The sequence below is a fragment of the Mus caroli genome, chromosome 6, assembly GCF_900094665.2.
Source record: "Mus caroli chromosome 6, CAROLI_EIJ_v1.1, whole genome shotgun sequence".
Lineage (NCBI taxonomy): Eukaryota > Metazoa > Chordata > Mammalia > Rodentia > Muridae > Mus > Mus caroli.
In genome coordinates this window covers 18,530,675-18,547,583 of record NC_034575.1, presented here as the reverse complement: position 1 = coordinate 18,547,583, position 16,909 = coordinate 18,530,675, and the positions used below count along the sequence as shown (strand labels likewise).

General features: G+C 39.4%; 1 protein-coding gene across 10 annotated transcripts in view; it reads left to right on the top strand.

Moving 5' to 3' along the window:
* Cadps2 (calcium dependent secretion activator 2) overlaps positions 1–16,909 on the top strand; it is a 534,832-nt gene that overhangs the window by 465,308 nt on the left and 52,615 nt on the right. For 3 of the 10 annotated variants that reach the window (XM_029478701.1, XM_029478703.1, XM_029478702.1), the window contains 4 exons: positions 2,605–2,746; positions 2,864–2,983; positions 8,381–8,536; positions 10,019–10,166. In XM_029478701.1, coding sequence (XP_029334561.1) covers positions 2,605–2,746; positions 2,864–2,983; positions 8,381–8,536; positions 10,019–10,166 — 566 coding nt within the window. Of the gene's footprint in view, positions 1–2,604; positions 2,747–2,863; positions 2,984–8,380; positions 8,537–10,018; positions 10,167–10,911; positions 10,927–16,909 lie in introns of all 10 variants that reach the window. The other 7 variants (XM_029478705.1, XM_029478707.1, XM_029478706.1 and 4 more) reach the window with 3 other exon arrangements.

The following is a 16,909-nucleotide window of genomic DNA, read 5'->3' as shown; positions in this document are numbered from 1 at the left end:
TCTTCCTGTATTGATATGTACCTTATATATGTGTGTGTACCACTGTCTTTCACTGGACCCTGGAGCTCCTAGATTTAGCTAGACTGACCAGCCAGGCAAGCCTACGAGGGTGCCCCTTTCTCTACCTCCCAGCACTGAATTTGCAGGAGTGCACCACTGAGCCCAGCATTTTACATACATGCTAAAGATTCAAAGTCAGGTTCCCATGTGTATGCAATGAGCAGTAAAACCAAGGAAAGGTTGATTTTGTTTATTTAGTTTTTGGTTTTGGGTTTTTTGTTTGTTTGTTTGTTTTGGGGGGTGTTGTGGGTTTTATTTTGATTATCTTTTTGTTTGCTGGTTTGTTTTGTTTTGTTTTTGCTACAAGGAAAGTCTAAGCCATATGAGAGCTAGAGTAAAATCAGTATTGTATATCACAAGTCCATCTTTCTCCATCCTCTACAAGCTTAAGAGTCTCAGAAATACATTGAGAGCATTCCCTGTACATATCACATTAGTGAGTGCTGTGCACTTTGTCAAAGTCTTGAGACCTTAGGAGTTATGTTCACTTTTGTATGAAGAAGATGATGTGAGAAGCTGGTATATTGAGTGTGTGACCAGACTGTTGGCTTGCTGCAGGTTACACATGTTAACACTCAACATGTGCAGATAATCAAATCCATTAAAGTGAATGAAATTGATGAGAGATTATTCTTTTAACATCTTCCACTTCTGCCACCTTAATCAAAGCCACTGTCACGTTTTACCCAAAGCTTTTCACTAGCCCCCTCTTCTTTCTTAATTGCCTCCCTTTGTTATACAGCAAACAGAAAGGCAGGACCATGTCACTCTTTTACTGACAAGTACTCATAATAAATTGTGCCATTGTATCCAGTGAACGCCCACACCATGTTCTAGAACCCAGATGCCCCCAAAATCACTCTTTCCTTTCCCCCAAAATCACTCTTTCCTTTCCTGACTGTGCTCCTTATCTTTGTAGAACATCCCCTTGAAAAGTTTTATATTAGATATTCCCTCCACCTGGCAACCCCACCACCTTGACTATTGAACTTCATGGGAAACTTTCCTGATATTTGGATTAAATTTAAACCTTATCTCTTCAGATGTGCCTTTCCTGAACACTGACTTTGTGTGTGTGTGTGTGTGTGTGTGTGTGTGTGTGTGTGTGTGTATTAATGAGTACATTTTCATCTGGAAGACATAAAGCACTCATAAATGTGTTTACGATATATCCACTTGAGAAACATTTACAGCAAGATTAATAAAAAAAAAAAAATTGGGAATCTTTCAGTCTTAGCATTGCCAAGTGTTGTCCTGCTGAGTCTGCTCTTTCTAGGTCCAGCTTAACCTCATGCTGTGACCAATGTTTTAGTGCCATTGTGATCTGTGTATAGAGAGCATGGCCCCAGGAGGTGATGGGTACACCCTGTCCTTGATCAAGTACTACTAAATATAAGATTTAACCCATAGGAAGAACAACAATATCAACCAACCAGACCCCCAGAGCTTCCAGGGACTAAACTACCAACCAAGGAGTACACATGGGGGGAACCATGATTCCCTCTGCATATGTAGTAGAGGATGGCATTGTCTGGCATCAATGGGAGGAGAGGCCCTTGGTCCTGTGAAGGCTCAATTCCCCAGTATAGGGGAATGACAGGGCAGTGAGGTAGGAGTGGGTAGGAAAGTGGGGTGTACCCTCATAAAAGCAGGGGGAGAGGGGTTGGTATAGGGGATGCAGAGGGGAAACCTAGAAAGGGCATAACATTTGAAATGTAAATAAATAAAATATCCAATGAAAATAAATAAAACATTTAAAAGACAAAACAAAACAATAAAAATATTTATAAAGTCACTCTACAAAGGGCATTCCTAACCTTAATTTATCGGACTAATTGGAAACTAAAAAAATAAGAAGAATGTAATGTATTGATTTTAAACACAGAATTATTAGGCCTGGAAGTATAGGTCATTGTTAGAGCATTTACCTAATATGCTACAAGCCCTAGATTCAAACCCCAGAAGCACAAAAATTAGTGAGCTAAATTGAACTCTCTAAAAACAAATCTCCAGATAACTAAAGAATTCATGAACTGGAATAGATACTTCCAGGGTCACAGCCACCATCCCCAGTGAATTCAGAAGTGTAACTCTTAGCTATAATCAAGCTCACCTGTACAGATGAACAGGTTTAGCACTGGCTTTCCTGATACACAGCCCAGCAAGGGGGTCTGGTTGTGCTTAATTGCTGCATTTACATGTGTTAGGACCTTCTGTGGAGGCAGCAGCTCCCTGGAATTTACAGTAAGTGGTCATGTGCTGATGTGTTAAATCTCTTAGAATGTACAAGCATACCACCTGCTTAGAACATATAATCTATTTTTGTTTTGACAGGCATATATGAAAGGCTAAATATAATTTTGAGGTAATCTCCATGATATGATATTCAATATAAAGAGCAAAATTCATTATTGTCTGTATTCTATCAGTTTTACCATGTGAGACACTTTCAGGGGAAAAAAAATTATTTTCCACCTCTTTTTTTCTTCCCAAGTAGCTGATACTATCCCTCTGACAAATACTGTTTCTGCTTGCTTGTTTCAGCACTTTTGTGTAATGGAAAATTCCACAAGCACTTGCAAGAAATCTTTGTGCCCTTGGTTGTCCGCTACGTTGACCTGATGGAGTCTGCCATCGCCCAGTCCATTCACAGAGGTTTTGAGCAGGAGACATGGCAGCCTGTCAAGTAGGTGTCCTGGTGCCCTCAGAGCATCTGTCGCAGTCCCGACCTTATGACTTTACCTACAGCCATCTGTGGTTATTGCTTATGGTGGCCCTTCCCACGTTGTTTGTTTCTTTACAGGAATATCGCCAACAGTCTTCCCAATGTAGCTCTTCCAAAAGTTCCAAGTCTGCCTCTTAATCTTCCACAGATTCCTAGCTTTTCTACTCCTCCGTGGATGACTTCTTTATATGAGTCCACGTGTGTATCCCTCACTTATTTCCTGGTGTTGTGTTAGCTAGTGCATGGCCTTGGCTGTTTTCCTGTGCAGATGCGTCCCGAGTGCATGGCATTTATCACTGTTGATTGAGGAGTAGTGTCTTTGGCTTTACTCGTTTTTGAGTTTTTAGCAACTGAGCTGAGCTTAGCATATTGATGATAAATGATGAATCGAAAGAAAAAAAATCACACTGGTTTGATGTTGCTTATGTTTATTTTGTGTGGCCAATGTCATGTTTTTTAACCCTAAGTTATTCAATCTACCCTAAGCAGTACAAACCCAAGTTTCCCATTTTGACAATTGGGGTAAGTTCAGCTTTCTTACTGCTCACACCTTTGACATTGTATATGGAGAAAACCATCCAAAGAGGATAGCAACTGTTTCACTATGTTCTGTTTTGTATCTTAGACTTAGCATTGAGGAAGCAGAATTAGACCTTGCAAGAAAGCAACTGTTCATATTATCCCAATGCCAGGACATTCTTTTGTTGTTCCTTTCCTACGTTGGTTGACATACCTTGCAATTATTAGTCTTGGTGCCATTAAAAAGCATATTTAATTTTGCCACATTGTAGCAAGCCTGCCTACTATTCACTAACTAACTAGCTAACTAACTAATTGCCATTAGGGAAAAGGGCTCTAAAATTAAATATGTCTGACTTTAAACTTTATATAAACTTTAAGCTTATGAATAATAAATCTTTCTTAGCCTCACTTTCTTCAACTGAAGAATCATTGATTCCAAATAAAAAGATAGTCTTGTGGGAGAGAGTCAAAAACACTGCATAGAAGTATCTGGCACATCCTAGGTTTTCTATAAATAGTTACTACTACCAGAACATGCTAGGTGTGAAATAAGTGGTAATTACTACTATATGTTATCATTGTTGATGGCTCTTCCCATTGTTATTTATAAGTTTGCTCTTTTGAAAACTCAGAGCCTCATAAAAATCTAATGAAGTTATAAAGTTAGTTTTTAAATGTAAAAAAGTCTTTTGCACAGACCTCACATTAAATCAATTAGCACAAACATTAGATTAAAAAAATACTGAGAATTTATCTGAATATTCAGAATTTGCTGTGTTCTAGGTACTGTGCCAAGTTCTTTATCTCACTTTATCCTTATAACAACTCTGTAAGGTAAGTGTCACTGTCTCCATTTCACAATTAAAGAAATGGCATTCACAAGTAAATTAATAAGAGAAAGAAATACCCAGGGTCTCCTGGACCATGATAGGCAAACTTTGACCCAGATTCACTGGACCTTGGGACCCTTCATGCATGTCGCTTTATTCTGCTTCCATAGAACAAACTGCTCAAAGACTGAACGAGCTTTTCTTCTCCCTAACGCCAAATCTGTTCTCAGTCTTGAACATATACAGTAAAGAAGACAGATGGGATGATACCACGAAAGAGAGTGATAGACTGTGAAAATGTTTCACAGGCATTACCCCAAACTAAACATCACTGGACTGGCATGTCCAACTGGGATAGGATCTTGAATGTCAGCCTTTGCCTTAGAGACAAATTTTTTGTGCCATTGGAATACATAGAGTTGTTTGCTCAGAAATTACCTACATGGAATAAGGAATGTTTCTAAATTTATAATTTTGGCCTCTGTATAATTCTACCTCTCTTCTAACTCCTTCTCCATCTACATTTTACTAGGACAGTATGATTTGTGGGCATTATCCCGTATGCTTTAGTTCCATGTTTCGCTACTCTGTTAGCTTGGAGATTATAGGAAACCCGAACCTTCTCTTGTTGAGACCCTTTACAGGGTGATGTCAATATCAAGACAGGATAATGATGAGTGGGTGATGGTGCCTTTATTGTCATAAACAGATAAAAAAATGTGTGTTACAAGTTGATCACCATGATCATTACCAAGATTATTAGGTTGTCATAGTGACCATTATTAGTCATAATGTTATGATGTTATCTCGGTTCACATTTTAAGTTGGTGTATGGTTATTGCAAAAACTGATACTTTTATTTTGAAAGTCCCACACACATATATCACGTTTACTGTGCTCTCATTTTCTTTCCCTACTCTTTCTGTCCCCTCCTCTCCCAGTGGTTCCCTTCCTGTTCCCATTTTTTTTTCCTTCTGCTTTCAGGTCTTTGGGGGTTTTTAAGAGTCTCTGCTGTGCTGTGGGTTTTCACAATATGGTCAGTGAAATCCTAATCAGGAGACCTAGTGAACACAGTCCCTTTTCAGAGGCTAGGGGTCAGAGACCTGTATCTCTTGAAGATGGCATCAAAGGTGGCCTTGGAAAGGTTGCCAAGGGTGACATTGCAGCCCCTGGCTGATGTGTAGCAGTCACCAATACTGGTTATCATCAGTAGCTTCTTGGGCACATGGGGCAGAGACAATGTCAGTGCCTCTGGGAGCAAGGATGAAATACACCGGCACAGAGCTACAGTGGACTGTCACCTTGCACAGAACAATGTGGGGCTTTCCAATCTTGTTTCCCTGGGAGCCTCTCCCCATAGGGACAATAGAAAGCTTGGCCAAGATGATAGCCCCCTGAGATAGCAGTAGCTGCCTCCTTGAAGTACAGAACACCAAGATCATTGTAGACCCCAATACCGACAAAAGCCTTGAACCTTGAACTCTGCCCAGCCAGAGTCTGCTTCTGTGCTGGCTGAAACCTCATCCTTTCAGAATCTGCCATGGCAAAAGCCAATAATCTAGGATGCCTTAGTGGCCAGGGAGAATAGGTAGATCTCTTGATTTTCATGTTCTTGACCAGGTGGCCCAGCTAGGTGGTGGGGATCCACTTGTTTTCAGCTTTACCTCTATGAGGCTCAACCATGACCTTGACCTCTAAGCCTCTGAGGAATCCTCTTAGAGACATCTGTGGTCTCCAAATCCTGTCCGCACCCCACCCCACCCCACCCCAGGCCCCTAGGTCCTCCCCCTAGCCCAGTATCATCTGCCCTTTGGTGTTTTCCGAGTGAAGAAGCTTCCTATTATTATTATGTTTTTGTATCCACATTTGATATGCTTTATTGAAAGGAGACAAGTAGAACAGGTAAATACAGTGGGGACTGTGTGGGGAACATGCACAGAACGACTATACAGGTGAGATGCAGAAACCCCTACTGGGAAATCCACTTCCTTAGCAACTGACCACTTCTCCGGGTATTCACCAGATCAACTGACATTGGTCAACAGGGAGCTAACTTTGCAAGACTCAGCAGCTAGATTCGGGATTACACAAACTGTGCCAAATTCTTTAAAAGAAAAAAAAATTAAAAATAAAGAAAATCCCAGAAAATTCCTCCCCATCTTTCCGAATACAGAGTCATCATTTGGGAAGGGGTGGTAATACTTGTTATTAGCTATGCAGATGAATGTCATAAAGATAAATTTCTACTGACTTAGGGAATTAGATCAGGGTTCATTATTTATACTTGAGTTCTTTAATCTGTAGTATTTTTAGGACTGGGTCACTGATTAGAAATAACTTTTAATGAAAAGTCTCAGAATAAATTGAAGGTTATCTATACCAACTCCAGACCTATTTATATTTTTTCATCTATTTAATTATAACAGACACTTATTATACCAATTAAGTTCCCAATTAAACACCTTTATTGTCTCTAATTTTTATGTAGCATTAAGTAGAAGAAACACATATTCAGATCTCTATAAAAATACAACTCACATTTTGTATAAGAAAATTTTTAATAGAATTTTTCCTTAACTATGAGATTATTTTTATTTTGGTTTATTGATAAATTTCATTGGTGGTGTATTGCTAAAGCATGCACATTTTTATGTTCCTCCAAAATTTATCAAGCAGATTTGTCTCTTGCCAAGTACATTCAGTTAAAACACAGATATGCTAACTGTACCCTATGGCTATATGGGGTAGATTTCCTGGCCTTTTATTGTTCTTGTGTCTTTCTTGTACATATGATACGTGTAAAGAGCCTTACACATTTTTCACAGTAGTGTCAGTATAGTCTCGTCAAGTCTTTATTGAGGCTCTGTCCAGCCCACAATAAGGTGAATAGACAGTCAGTCAGTAAAATTCAGGGTTGTCATGATTGCTCCCTTGAGAACTTAAATCTGAAGAGGACTCTGCTAGACCAGGAGACTCTGAGAAATTCCTGGCGGAATGGGTCTGGGATAGCAACTTAAATTAGAGATAGAGCTGATACTCTGAGGCCAGGGTACAGGGCAGAAACCAAGCTTTTAATTAGCCAGGGCAAGAGGTGATTTTCCTAAAGCTCACTAATTAAGATATATTTAGCTAAACAATGTGGTTGTTTAAAATAATTTCTTTTAAAATTTCCAGCGTGCCTCTATAATAAATGGGTTTTATTCTTTCATTTTCTTTTGCAGAGTAAGAATATAAATTTAGTGCAGTGTATGTAGAGCAAGTGGAGCAGTTATTAGAACACTTCGAACAAATAAGACATTGCTCAGTTTTTTTTTCTTTTTGCTTCTGTTTGGTTCTGATATTGCACTTGAGTCTCAATGTGTTCTAATGTAGGAGAATTTTACTTTCAAGCATCTGTCATCCTATTGGCTGGATGCTTGGCTCATGGAGAGTAGTGGTAGTATCCCTTGCTCTGATGAAGTATGAACTCTTCTGCAGATTGCCTCCATACACGGTATAAAATTATAGTTTCCTAGAGGGATTTTATCACCATGGTGAATGCTGGCTTCACAATCAGGCACAGAGACACAAAATGTGTGCCTTTGGTCTAATTTCAAAGCACCTCAAATATCATTTCTAGGTTAGACCATTTCTGTGATGTTAGTTTTTTAATTATGAGCTAGAAGCAGCACAAAGCAGTTCAGCCTGGAAGTAAAGGTTTGCTTTCTTGCCTAGCCTATTGCTCCCTGTGTGCTAAGGCTCCTGTGTGCCCCACTCCTGTAGATAGAAGGTCTCAGTGACTACAGAGCTGTAGATGCCTGGTTAACAGGAAGGAAGGCTGCTCCTAGATGTGAACATACACATTTTCATGCACAAAACACTTTTTCATATCCTTAAGAGAAAATCTTGTTTTCATCATTGTCTTAAAAATTGGTAAAGGATGTTAAAATATTAGTCCTTATATGCACAATGTGATTTCTTTAGTCCCTGTACCTATATGAGTCCTCTTTGTGAAAAACTTACTACTGCATTTATTTCTTTTATATTCTCTGTGGCTTACCTTGTTAAGAAGTTAAAAGGAAGAGTTAGAAAGCTAACTGAAGAGAACACTGGATCATGAAAGATTGTATGTGTAAGAGTGTATGTGGTATATTCTTCACTGATAGCATTATCACAGAAAGGAAAACCAGTGGATGGATGTGTGTGGCCCACATTGTTAACAGTGGAAGTTCATGGTGTTCTTTGTTTCTTCTCTTTCTTCTAGCAATGGCTCAACAACTTCTGAGGATCTGTTCTGGAAGCTCGATGCGCTGCAAATGTTTGTCTTTGATCTCCATTGGCCAGAACAAGAGTTTGCCCACCACTTAGAGCAAAGACTTAAACTAATGGCCAGTGATATGATAGAGGCGTGTGTCAAAAGGTAGATGCGTGTTCCAAGTTGCTGCATAGTATGCCAAGATCCATAATGCCATACTGAGTACCTGTTACTTAATTGTCACAGCAAAGAATTGGACATAAACCAGTTTTTCAAAATGTATTAGACATTCCATTCTCTGACCTTAATCCTGAGGAACCCATGGAATTGGTGAACTTAATCTAATGATACTGTTTTCAGGTCTCCCACCCATTTCTCTCATCAATAACACTCATACCATAACAATCACATCTACCCCCGCATATCTCTCTGGGAGAAGTGTACTTTATCTTAAAGCCATATCTCAGGAGAACTACGGAAATGGTCTGCTGAGATCTTATGCATTGTATATGGTGTCTGTGCAATGAAGTGATGTGAGGAGCTCAGAACACAGCCAGCACCATCCTCCTCCCAAAGCTACTCACTGCTTTCTGGGATTTGCTAGCGAAATCACACAAGTTCCAAGTAACAACATGCATTCTCGGCACTCAACCAGAAATAAGTTAAAAACTTCAGAGCCTTTCAGATTTGTTTTTTAAACACCCTCAGCATGGTATGCTAGTAGGTCAGTCATGTGTCCTCAGTGCCTTTGCTTATATTTATATGAGTCTATGCTCTGTGGGAAGTACATCCAAGTGTCAACCAAGTGCTTGTTGGAACAACTGAGCAAGCTCATTGAGCCAAGAAAGTCAAGTTCTTGGAATAGTGTGAAAGCCCTCCTATAGCAAGATAATGATGGGCATTATTTAATATTTAAAACTCATCTGTGAGTCTCAGGTCTCAAACCTATAGGTCAGATTACTGGGGGCATCTTTAATAAAGACCCATCAAACTCACCTGTTTGATGGGTTTTTACATACTTCAGGCATTTAAGAGAAAATTTAAATGGCAAATAAAAAATTGTAGTTTTCTGTGGTTTATTACCCTTTTCCAGTTTTCTAGGCTCGCTCTCTCTCTCCCCCCCCTCTCTCCCTCTCTTTCTCTCTCTCTCTCTCTCCCTCTCTCTCTCTCTCCCTCTCTTTCTCTCTCTCTCTCTCTCTCTCTCTCTCTCTCTCTCTCTCTCTCTCGTTCTACTCTAACCCAAAGGATATCTTCTGTGTAAGTGCAGAAGAACATGTAGGTTTTCTACTTGGAATTTAACTTAGGCAATAAGTGATTTTTTTTTCATTAAATATTGTACATTAGACATAACTAAAAGGTTCTTTTGGGTGTTTGTATCATCTTGAGTAGCTGCATAAAACTAGCATTTAAAATATTATGGTGAAACATGCTTGAACCATGTTCTTCTATAAAAACATCACAGTCTAACCTTTATTTGAGATGCCAGCAAAGAACACCCCACCTGGCCCCTCCCCCACCACCTACTTTGTAGCTCCACTATGCCTCTCTGTTGGTAACTGCATGTCTTATGTTATCATCATTTGACTTTTACAAAGGGTTGGTGTGTATGTCAGTATTTCTTACTGTAGTTCATGTTTTAATAACTAGAACAAGAACTGCGTTCGAACTCAAGCTACAAAAGGCAAACAAAACAACTGACTTGCGCATCCCAGCTTCCGTGTGCACAATGTTTAATGTATTAGTTGATGCTAAAAAGCAAAGCACCAAGCTGTGTGCCCTGGATGGAGGACAAGAGGTAAGTCCTAGAGCAGTAGTATAGCCTGGAGGAGCCTCTGCTCTGCAAGGCTTCTCCTTTTGTATATAAACACTGCTAAAACTTTCCAAGTGGCCTATAATTTCCTGTATACCATTTTAGTGTTGACTATTTACATAAACCTTGCTTGTTACATGCAAATGAGGAAGCTAAAAACCTGTCTGCTTTGCTTATACAAATTTAGAAGACTCAGAGTTTGCATCCATTTTATAAAAAAAGTCACAAAAATATAGCATATGAAAAATTCTATTTACACAATAGTTTTCATTTTTGTAGGATCAAGTAGACACTAGTTCTTATTTGGCTGAGCAAAATGGCAAGCCCAGTTTAATTGTAGGGACCCATATAGCGGAAGAAAAAAATGCTACCAATTGTCCTTTGACCTCTACACAATGCCAAAGCACCCACCCACCCCACAAACACACGCACAAAATATATTAAACTACAATTTAAATTCAGTAAAATGCAAGCACTCATTAATAAATACCTCATTATTACACTTTTAATTTGTTTGTTTGTCTGTTTTAAAAATCAAAACTGCACCATCATCTCCTCATGATTTGTTCCTGGTGGCAGGTGAGTGAGGGAAAACGGAGCTGTAACTTGCATGCTTGGATGTTAACATTGACATTTTGTGTCTTTTCTGTTGTCCTTATTTTTCATCATTTCTTTGTTCTTCCCTATGTTCTCCATCATTATTTCATTTTTCCTCCATCACATGATCCAGTTTAGGAATCAGTGGGTAAGTCTCTTGATTTGGTTTCCTTTGGTTTGGGTTGGGTTTTTGTGTGTGTGTAGCAGGAAGCTGTTAGGTTGGTTTTTTGGTTTTTTTTTTTTTTTTTGGTTTGTTTTTGGGGGGAGAGGGAACATATCTTTATTTGAGAATTATGTACATTTTTTATCTTTTTTCCAAATTAAAATAGTTCTATTTCAAAGTACTTTAGGCTTTGATATATATGTACAAAGTTAACAGCGTGTAAATACAGTTTAAAAGATGTCAAAGAGAAACTTCTTCTCTCAGGCTGCAAAATCTACAAACTTACTCTTGCATTTTAAAAAGGTAAAGTTATTCAAAGCCAAATGAATTCACCATCTTAAATTAAAGTCTAAATAAGTATAGAGGCAGAGTGATTTAATATTTTTGATTGTGCAGATACATTCTATACTTCCTGCAGAAGTATAGAATAACAACAAAGTCTAGGTGAGGATAATCCCTAAGCATTGCTAGCAGGAGGCCACACAAACACACACACACACACACACAGTCACTTAATACTTAAGAATATAAATTTGGTTTTCAACAAGACACACTCTCCCAATTACCTGCAATGCAAGCAACAGCCTCCCCAGGTATAGAGGAAGCAGTCTGCATCATGAGACCCACCCCCACCCCCCAAAAAAAAACGGTTGTCCTAGAGTGTTCCCCAAGCCTTGGAGGTTGTAATCAGTTGTTGTCATTAGTCAGTATTTTTATTTATATGACCATACTAATTCTTATAAAGTCACTCTGCTGAAACCTGAGAGCCAAATAGCAGACCACCCTCACTCATAGCTAGCAATTTCATAAGGACTTCGCTGACTGTAAAGTGGGCTAGGAAGACCTCCTGTCTGTGAGCATCATTCATATATAGCCCGTGTATAGGTATTTGCTATTTGGACTTCATATATTCATACATATATGCTTATATTTTACTACGTGCAATTTAGGGGAAAACATATTTCTAATACTATATCATACAGTCCTACAAGTATATATTTAAGTAGCTGATCTGCCAGTGTTACAGAATTTTCAGTAGTTATCACTGTCTGATCGCGTACAACATGATTTACTATCTCTAATTATAGATGAGAAAGCACCTGACTTGAATGCCAGGGGCCCCTAATCGCCTCTTCATGGTTTTCTTTTCTTTCTTTTCTTTTTAAAGATGTATTTATTTATTAAATGTGAGTACACTGTAGCAGTCTTCCGACACCAGAGCTGATGCTCTCATTACAGATGGTTGTGAGCCACCAGGTGGTTGCTGGAATTTGAACTCAGGACCTCCGGAAGAGCAGTCAGTCCTCTTAACCACTGAGCCATCTCTCCAGATGCAAACCTTGGCTGTGTATCTGAGAATATTATCTTCTGTGTCTTTATAAGCCCATCCTCTTCTCATCTAGATTATGGACTCACCCTCCCATAAATACTGGGTGAATATATTAGTTCTTACTTTAGTATGCACACAGTACTTGCCAGTGTACCAGGCACTTGGTAAATATGTATTGAGTAAACTAACAGGCTGATTATCTGCCGCTGCTTTAATTTTTCTCCCCCCCCCCCCCGTAAGAAACAATTTATTCTAGCATGGAAAAAGAGAAGCAGCCACTGCATCCACAAATAACAAACAGTCACGTGGTTAAATGGTTCCTTACATTAAGAAGTGAGTCGGTTTGAAGGGTAATCTGCTACTGTTCATTATGTCTCCACCTGTACCTTCTCACCAGAGACAATTAGCTCCCTACGACTTCACACAATTAATATAGTTCAAAATGTGCAGGTGTAAAACCTATTAGCAACTGTGAAGTGTGGTAAACAAGTTCAAAAGAAAAGGATTGCGTATGTGGCTTTACATCTGCAATAAATACACTTACATAATTACTCAGTTCCTCCCTCCTTCCATCCATCAGCCTCGGTGTCTCTCTGTCTCTGTCTGTCTCTCTCTAAATTGTTACAAGTTAGTACATGTATTACATGGACAGGTGAATAAGTGGACACCGTGTTCCACAAAGCAACAAAGCTGTTGACAAAACTAGATTACTGGACACTTCAGGATCCCTTAAAACATGCATTGCATAGTTAAACCTAACAGAAATGAAGCTAACTCACCGAAGTCCATGAATTTGTTATTAATATGTTGTTGCTGAAATTAAAAAGAAAAAAAATGTCCATTCCTGACCACATCAAAGGCCTGCCTGTGTTCCCAGGTAGCAATTCTATTTTCTTATGTTCAACATGATGCAAAGTTGCTCTCCAAGGCCCAGAATAGGATTTAATGAAGTGATTAGTGAGTGAATGGTCTACCCATGTGACAGATGTTTATAATGAGTCAGCAGACTTAGGCCAATCCCTCAGGACAGATGTTGAGATCATAAAACCACCACATTGTTTAGAATCTGTATTATCTATTACTATAGAAAGCAGGCGACTGCCTATGCTGTAGACATCCATCTGCCCTTAGAGCCACTTCACCTTGGTCTCATTGGCTGAGAATGAGGATGTGGGACCAAATTAATGGGATAGCTCAGGGGAGCAAGAGGTCCTTCTTCTACAGATTAGTTATCAATTAAAGGAGAACGCTCCTCTTCCCAGATCAAGCCAACCAATCCTACTAAAATGCATGATAAAAGCAGGGCTAAAGTGTAGGTTGAGCTAGCATTTGGTTAGTCTCTGTTTCTTTACATTTGCATGTGAACAGGCCAGGGAAATGATGATATCCACATGACCGTGTGGATGCCAGGATGTTCCGTGTGCCTGAACTCTCTGAAGCAAGGACTTCTAAATGGTTGTCAAAATGTAAATTGAGATTTATCTTCAGAAGAAGCAAGGTATAAACTGTTTGCTTTTGAGGGGCAGGTATGGAAAAGAAAGCAGCTTGCAGCTAAGCTGCATCCTGCCAGCACTGGCACTTGGGAGAAGCAGTCCAACTACAAGAATATTTTAAAGTAAGAAAATATAAATGTTTTTAGAAGAATTTGTAGAGGTTTTGGAGCTTAGTAGGTGCTTATTTAGTAAAGTGTTTCTTTGCAAGCATGAGGACCTGGGTTCCTGAAATTTCAGTTCCCTGAAACCCCCTGAAATTTCCTGTAGTGCAGAATTGTTCTCTAAGAGCAGGAAGACAGAAACAGAAGGGCCACTAGGACTTGTTGGTTAGCAGAACTAGGCAACTGGGAGAGCCCCAGACCAATGAGAGTCCCTTTATCAACAAACAAGGCTACCGACTGCTGTAGAATAGCCCAATGTCCTCTAACACATACACACATGTGTATACACACCTATATATGCATGTGCCCACACATATCACACACACACACACACACACACACACACACACACACACACACATTTATAGAAGTTTCTGCAGTTGAGTACAAAAGACATCCCAATTTTTTATCAACAGTGTTGTCTGTTCATTGAAGTGGAAAGCAATATATCAGTTTTAGCTTAGGCAATAAAAATAGCTTTGGAGAAAATTATGTTTGTTTCTATTGTATGATTTGGAGTGTTACTTTTTAATCTTTGGAAGCTACAAGGTCTATATAATAATTTATTAGCTTTTGTTTGATAGAATTGGCATACTTATGCAACCTATACATATGGTTTCTGTCTTTACAGAATGGATACATAAAATAGGGATAGTCACACTTCATTCTGGCTCGTGTTCCAAGATGATGCAATGAATTTATAATAACAAACTCCCATATTGTGTTAATCTAGTGACCCCCATATTTGTTTGCCTCTGGAGTAAATCATTAAAGATAGATACTTTTTAATCCATTTGTTTTTCTTTTTTTTTAATTTTTTTTTAAATTAGGTACTTTCTTCATTCACATCTCCAGTGCTATCCCAAAAGTCTCCCCCACCCTCCCTCCCATTCCCCCACCCACCCCATTTGTTTTTCAATTTCAGTTTATTCATTCTTATAAATCCATATATTTTTTTTTGAGACAGGGTTTCTCTGTGTAGCCCTGGCTGTCCTGGAACTCACTTTGTAGACCAGGCTGGCCTCGAACTCAGAAATCCACCTGCCTCTGCCTCCTGAGTGCTGGGATTAAAGGCATCCACCACCACCACACCCAGCATAAATCCATTTCTATCTCCACTCCTTTCTCTTCTGTTCCTTCCCTATGTCTAGATCAGATATCAAAGAAAGTTAACAGCCTAAGGTTATACATTATCAGAATTTCTTAACTACTAAAGTAGTTACTTTAACTACCTTTAACTTTCTGAGCCTTTCAATAAAGTGAATATAGATGGCTTCTTTACTGTCTATCACTGATTTAAAAATTGCCAAAGCAAAATCCATCACAAAAATTTACTATGTAGACCTCTATTGTCTTACATGTAATAGCATTCTGAGGATATTTTGTTTCCTTAGAGTTAAAATATGGAAGCTGCAGAGATGGCTCAGGGGTTAAGCATTAGCTATACTTTTAGAGCAGTGGTTCTCAACCTTCCTGCCGCAATCCTTTAGGTCAGTTGCTCGTGTTGCTGGGCATGCTTGAAGCCCCAAGCATGAAAGTAGTGCACAGGCATACATGTAGGCAAAACACCCAGACTCATGAACAGAATTACTAAAATAAAATCATTTTTAAAACGTTTAAAGGGTGAAACTCTGAGATATATAGCAAGTAGAGCCTTGAGGCCAAGGCATATTTAAGAACACCTTTGAGAGTCTGGATGTCTCAATAGCACCTCCCTGATGTAGAGTGTTTTCCATTGTAGTGGGATGCAGGGGGGCTGCATGACTATCGCCTGTGTCTCTTTCCAGTTCGACTTCCCAGTGGGGCAGTGACTGCCATTGCATTCCTCTGTACTGCAAGACGAGGGTCTGGAACAGGGGACATGAAAGGGGAGAGAGGCAGAGCTCATTTACATTAACTCCTTCACCACCGAGTTATTTGGGCTGCTTTTGGCTGGATCTGGGAGGCCCTTTACAGGAGTTATCTGTGGGGTCTCACCTACAAATCATATAGTCTGAATGCTGAGACTGTTACATTGACCCTGGAGTATGTCTGTGACCTAGAGCATTAACTGTTTAATTAGGGCTTGACCACCAACCAGTCAGCTCTTTGAGTAAGCTTCACTCTTCTGCTTCAACTTTGTTTTTCTTTATTGTCCCACTTTCAAGCTCAAAGCAAAAATTCTAACTCTCCTGCAGTATAAATGTACCCACTATGTCCATTCCCTTTGTCTTCCGAGGAACCAAACTTTGGGAGTCAGCAAGGCTTTAAGTGAACCAGACAAGCGGTACACAACCAGAAAGTACAGCAGCCATGTGCATGCAGCTAATTTGAGACCAGTGTCAATATACATGCACACATGCACATGCACACACACACATACATACATAGAGAGAGGGAGAGAGGGAGGGAGAGAGGGAGAGGGGAGGGAGGAGGGGGAAGGAGAGAGAGAGAGAGAGGGAGGGAGAGAGAGAGAGAGAGAATCATTTGGAAGCTCCTACATTATGCGCTCCTTATTATTTACACAAGGAGATGATGACCACTCTAACTATTAAAGCCCTTGAGGATGTGAGGCTCCTTCCCAAGTATTCCAAAGCATGAGTTGATGTTTTGTTCTGTGTGGAAACTTTGAGACATGTTTTCAGAAGAAAGAAAAAAATAGCTTTCAGAAACTTAGACCTTCGGGAACCATTGATGCAGCTGCTGTGAAGTTGGTCTAGTGTTTACCCTGCCCTTTGAGTCAGTGCATTATGTTCCCTGTCCCTAGAAGCCTTGAACCGTCGGGATAAGGTTAGTCTTTACAAGTCACATTTTCTGTGAAGTGGCCATTGGGGACAATCTGCTGTCAGATAAATGTTTCCAAAAGAAAAACAAAATCACTGTTGAAGTAGATGTACCTACATGTGCCATGGAAGACAAATCTCCTGCAAATTTAAGAAATGAGCCATCTAGTAAGCTCTCTAAAGATGCAAAAGCAGATGTCTTAAATACATTTTTTTTTTTTT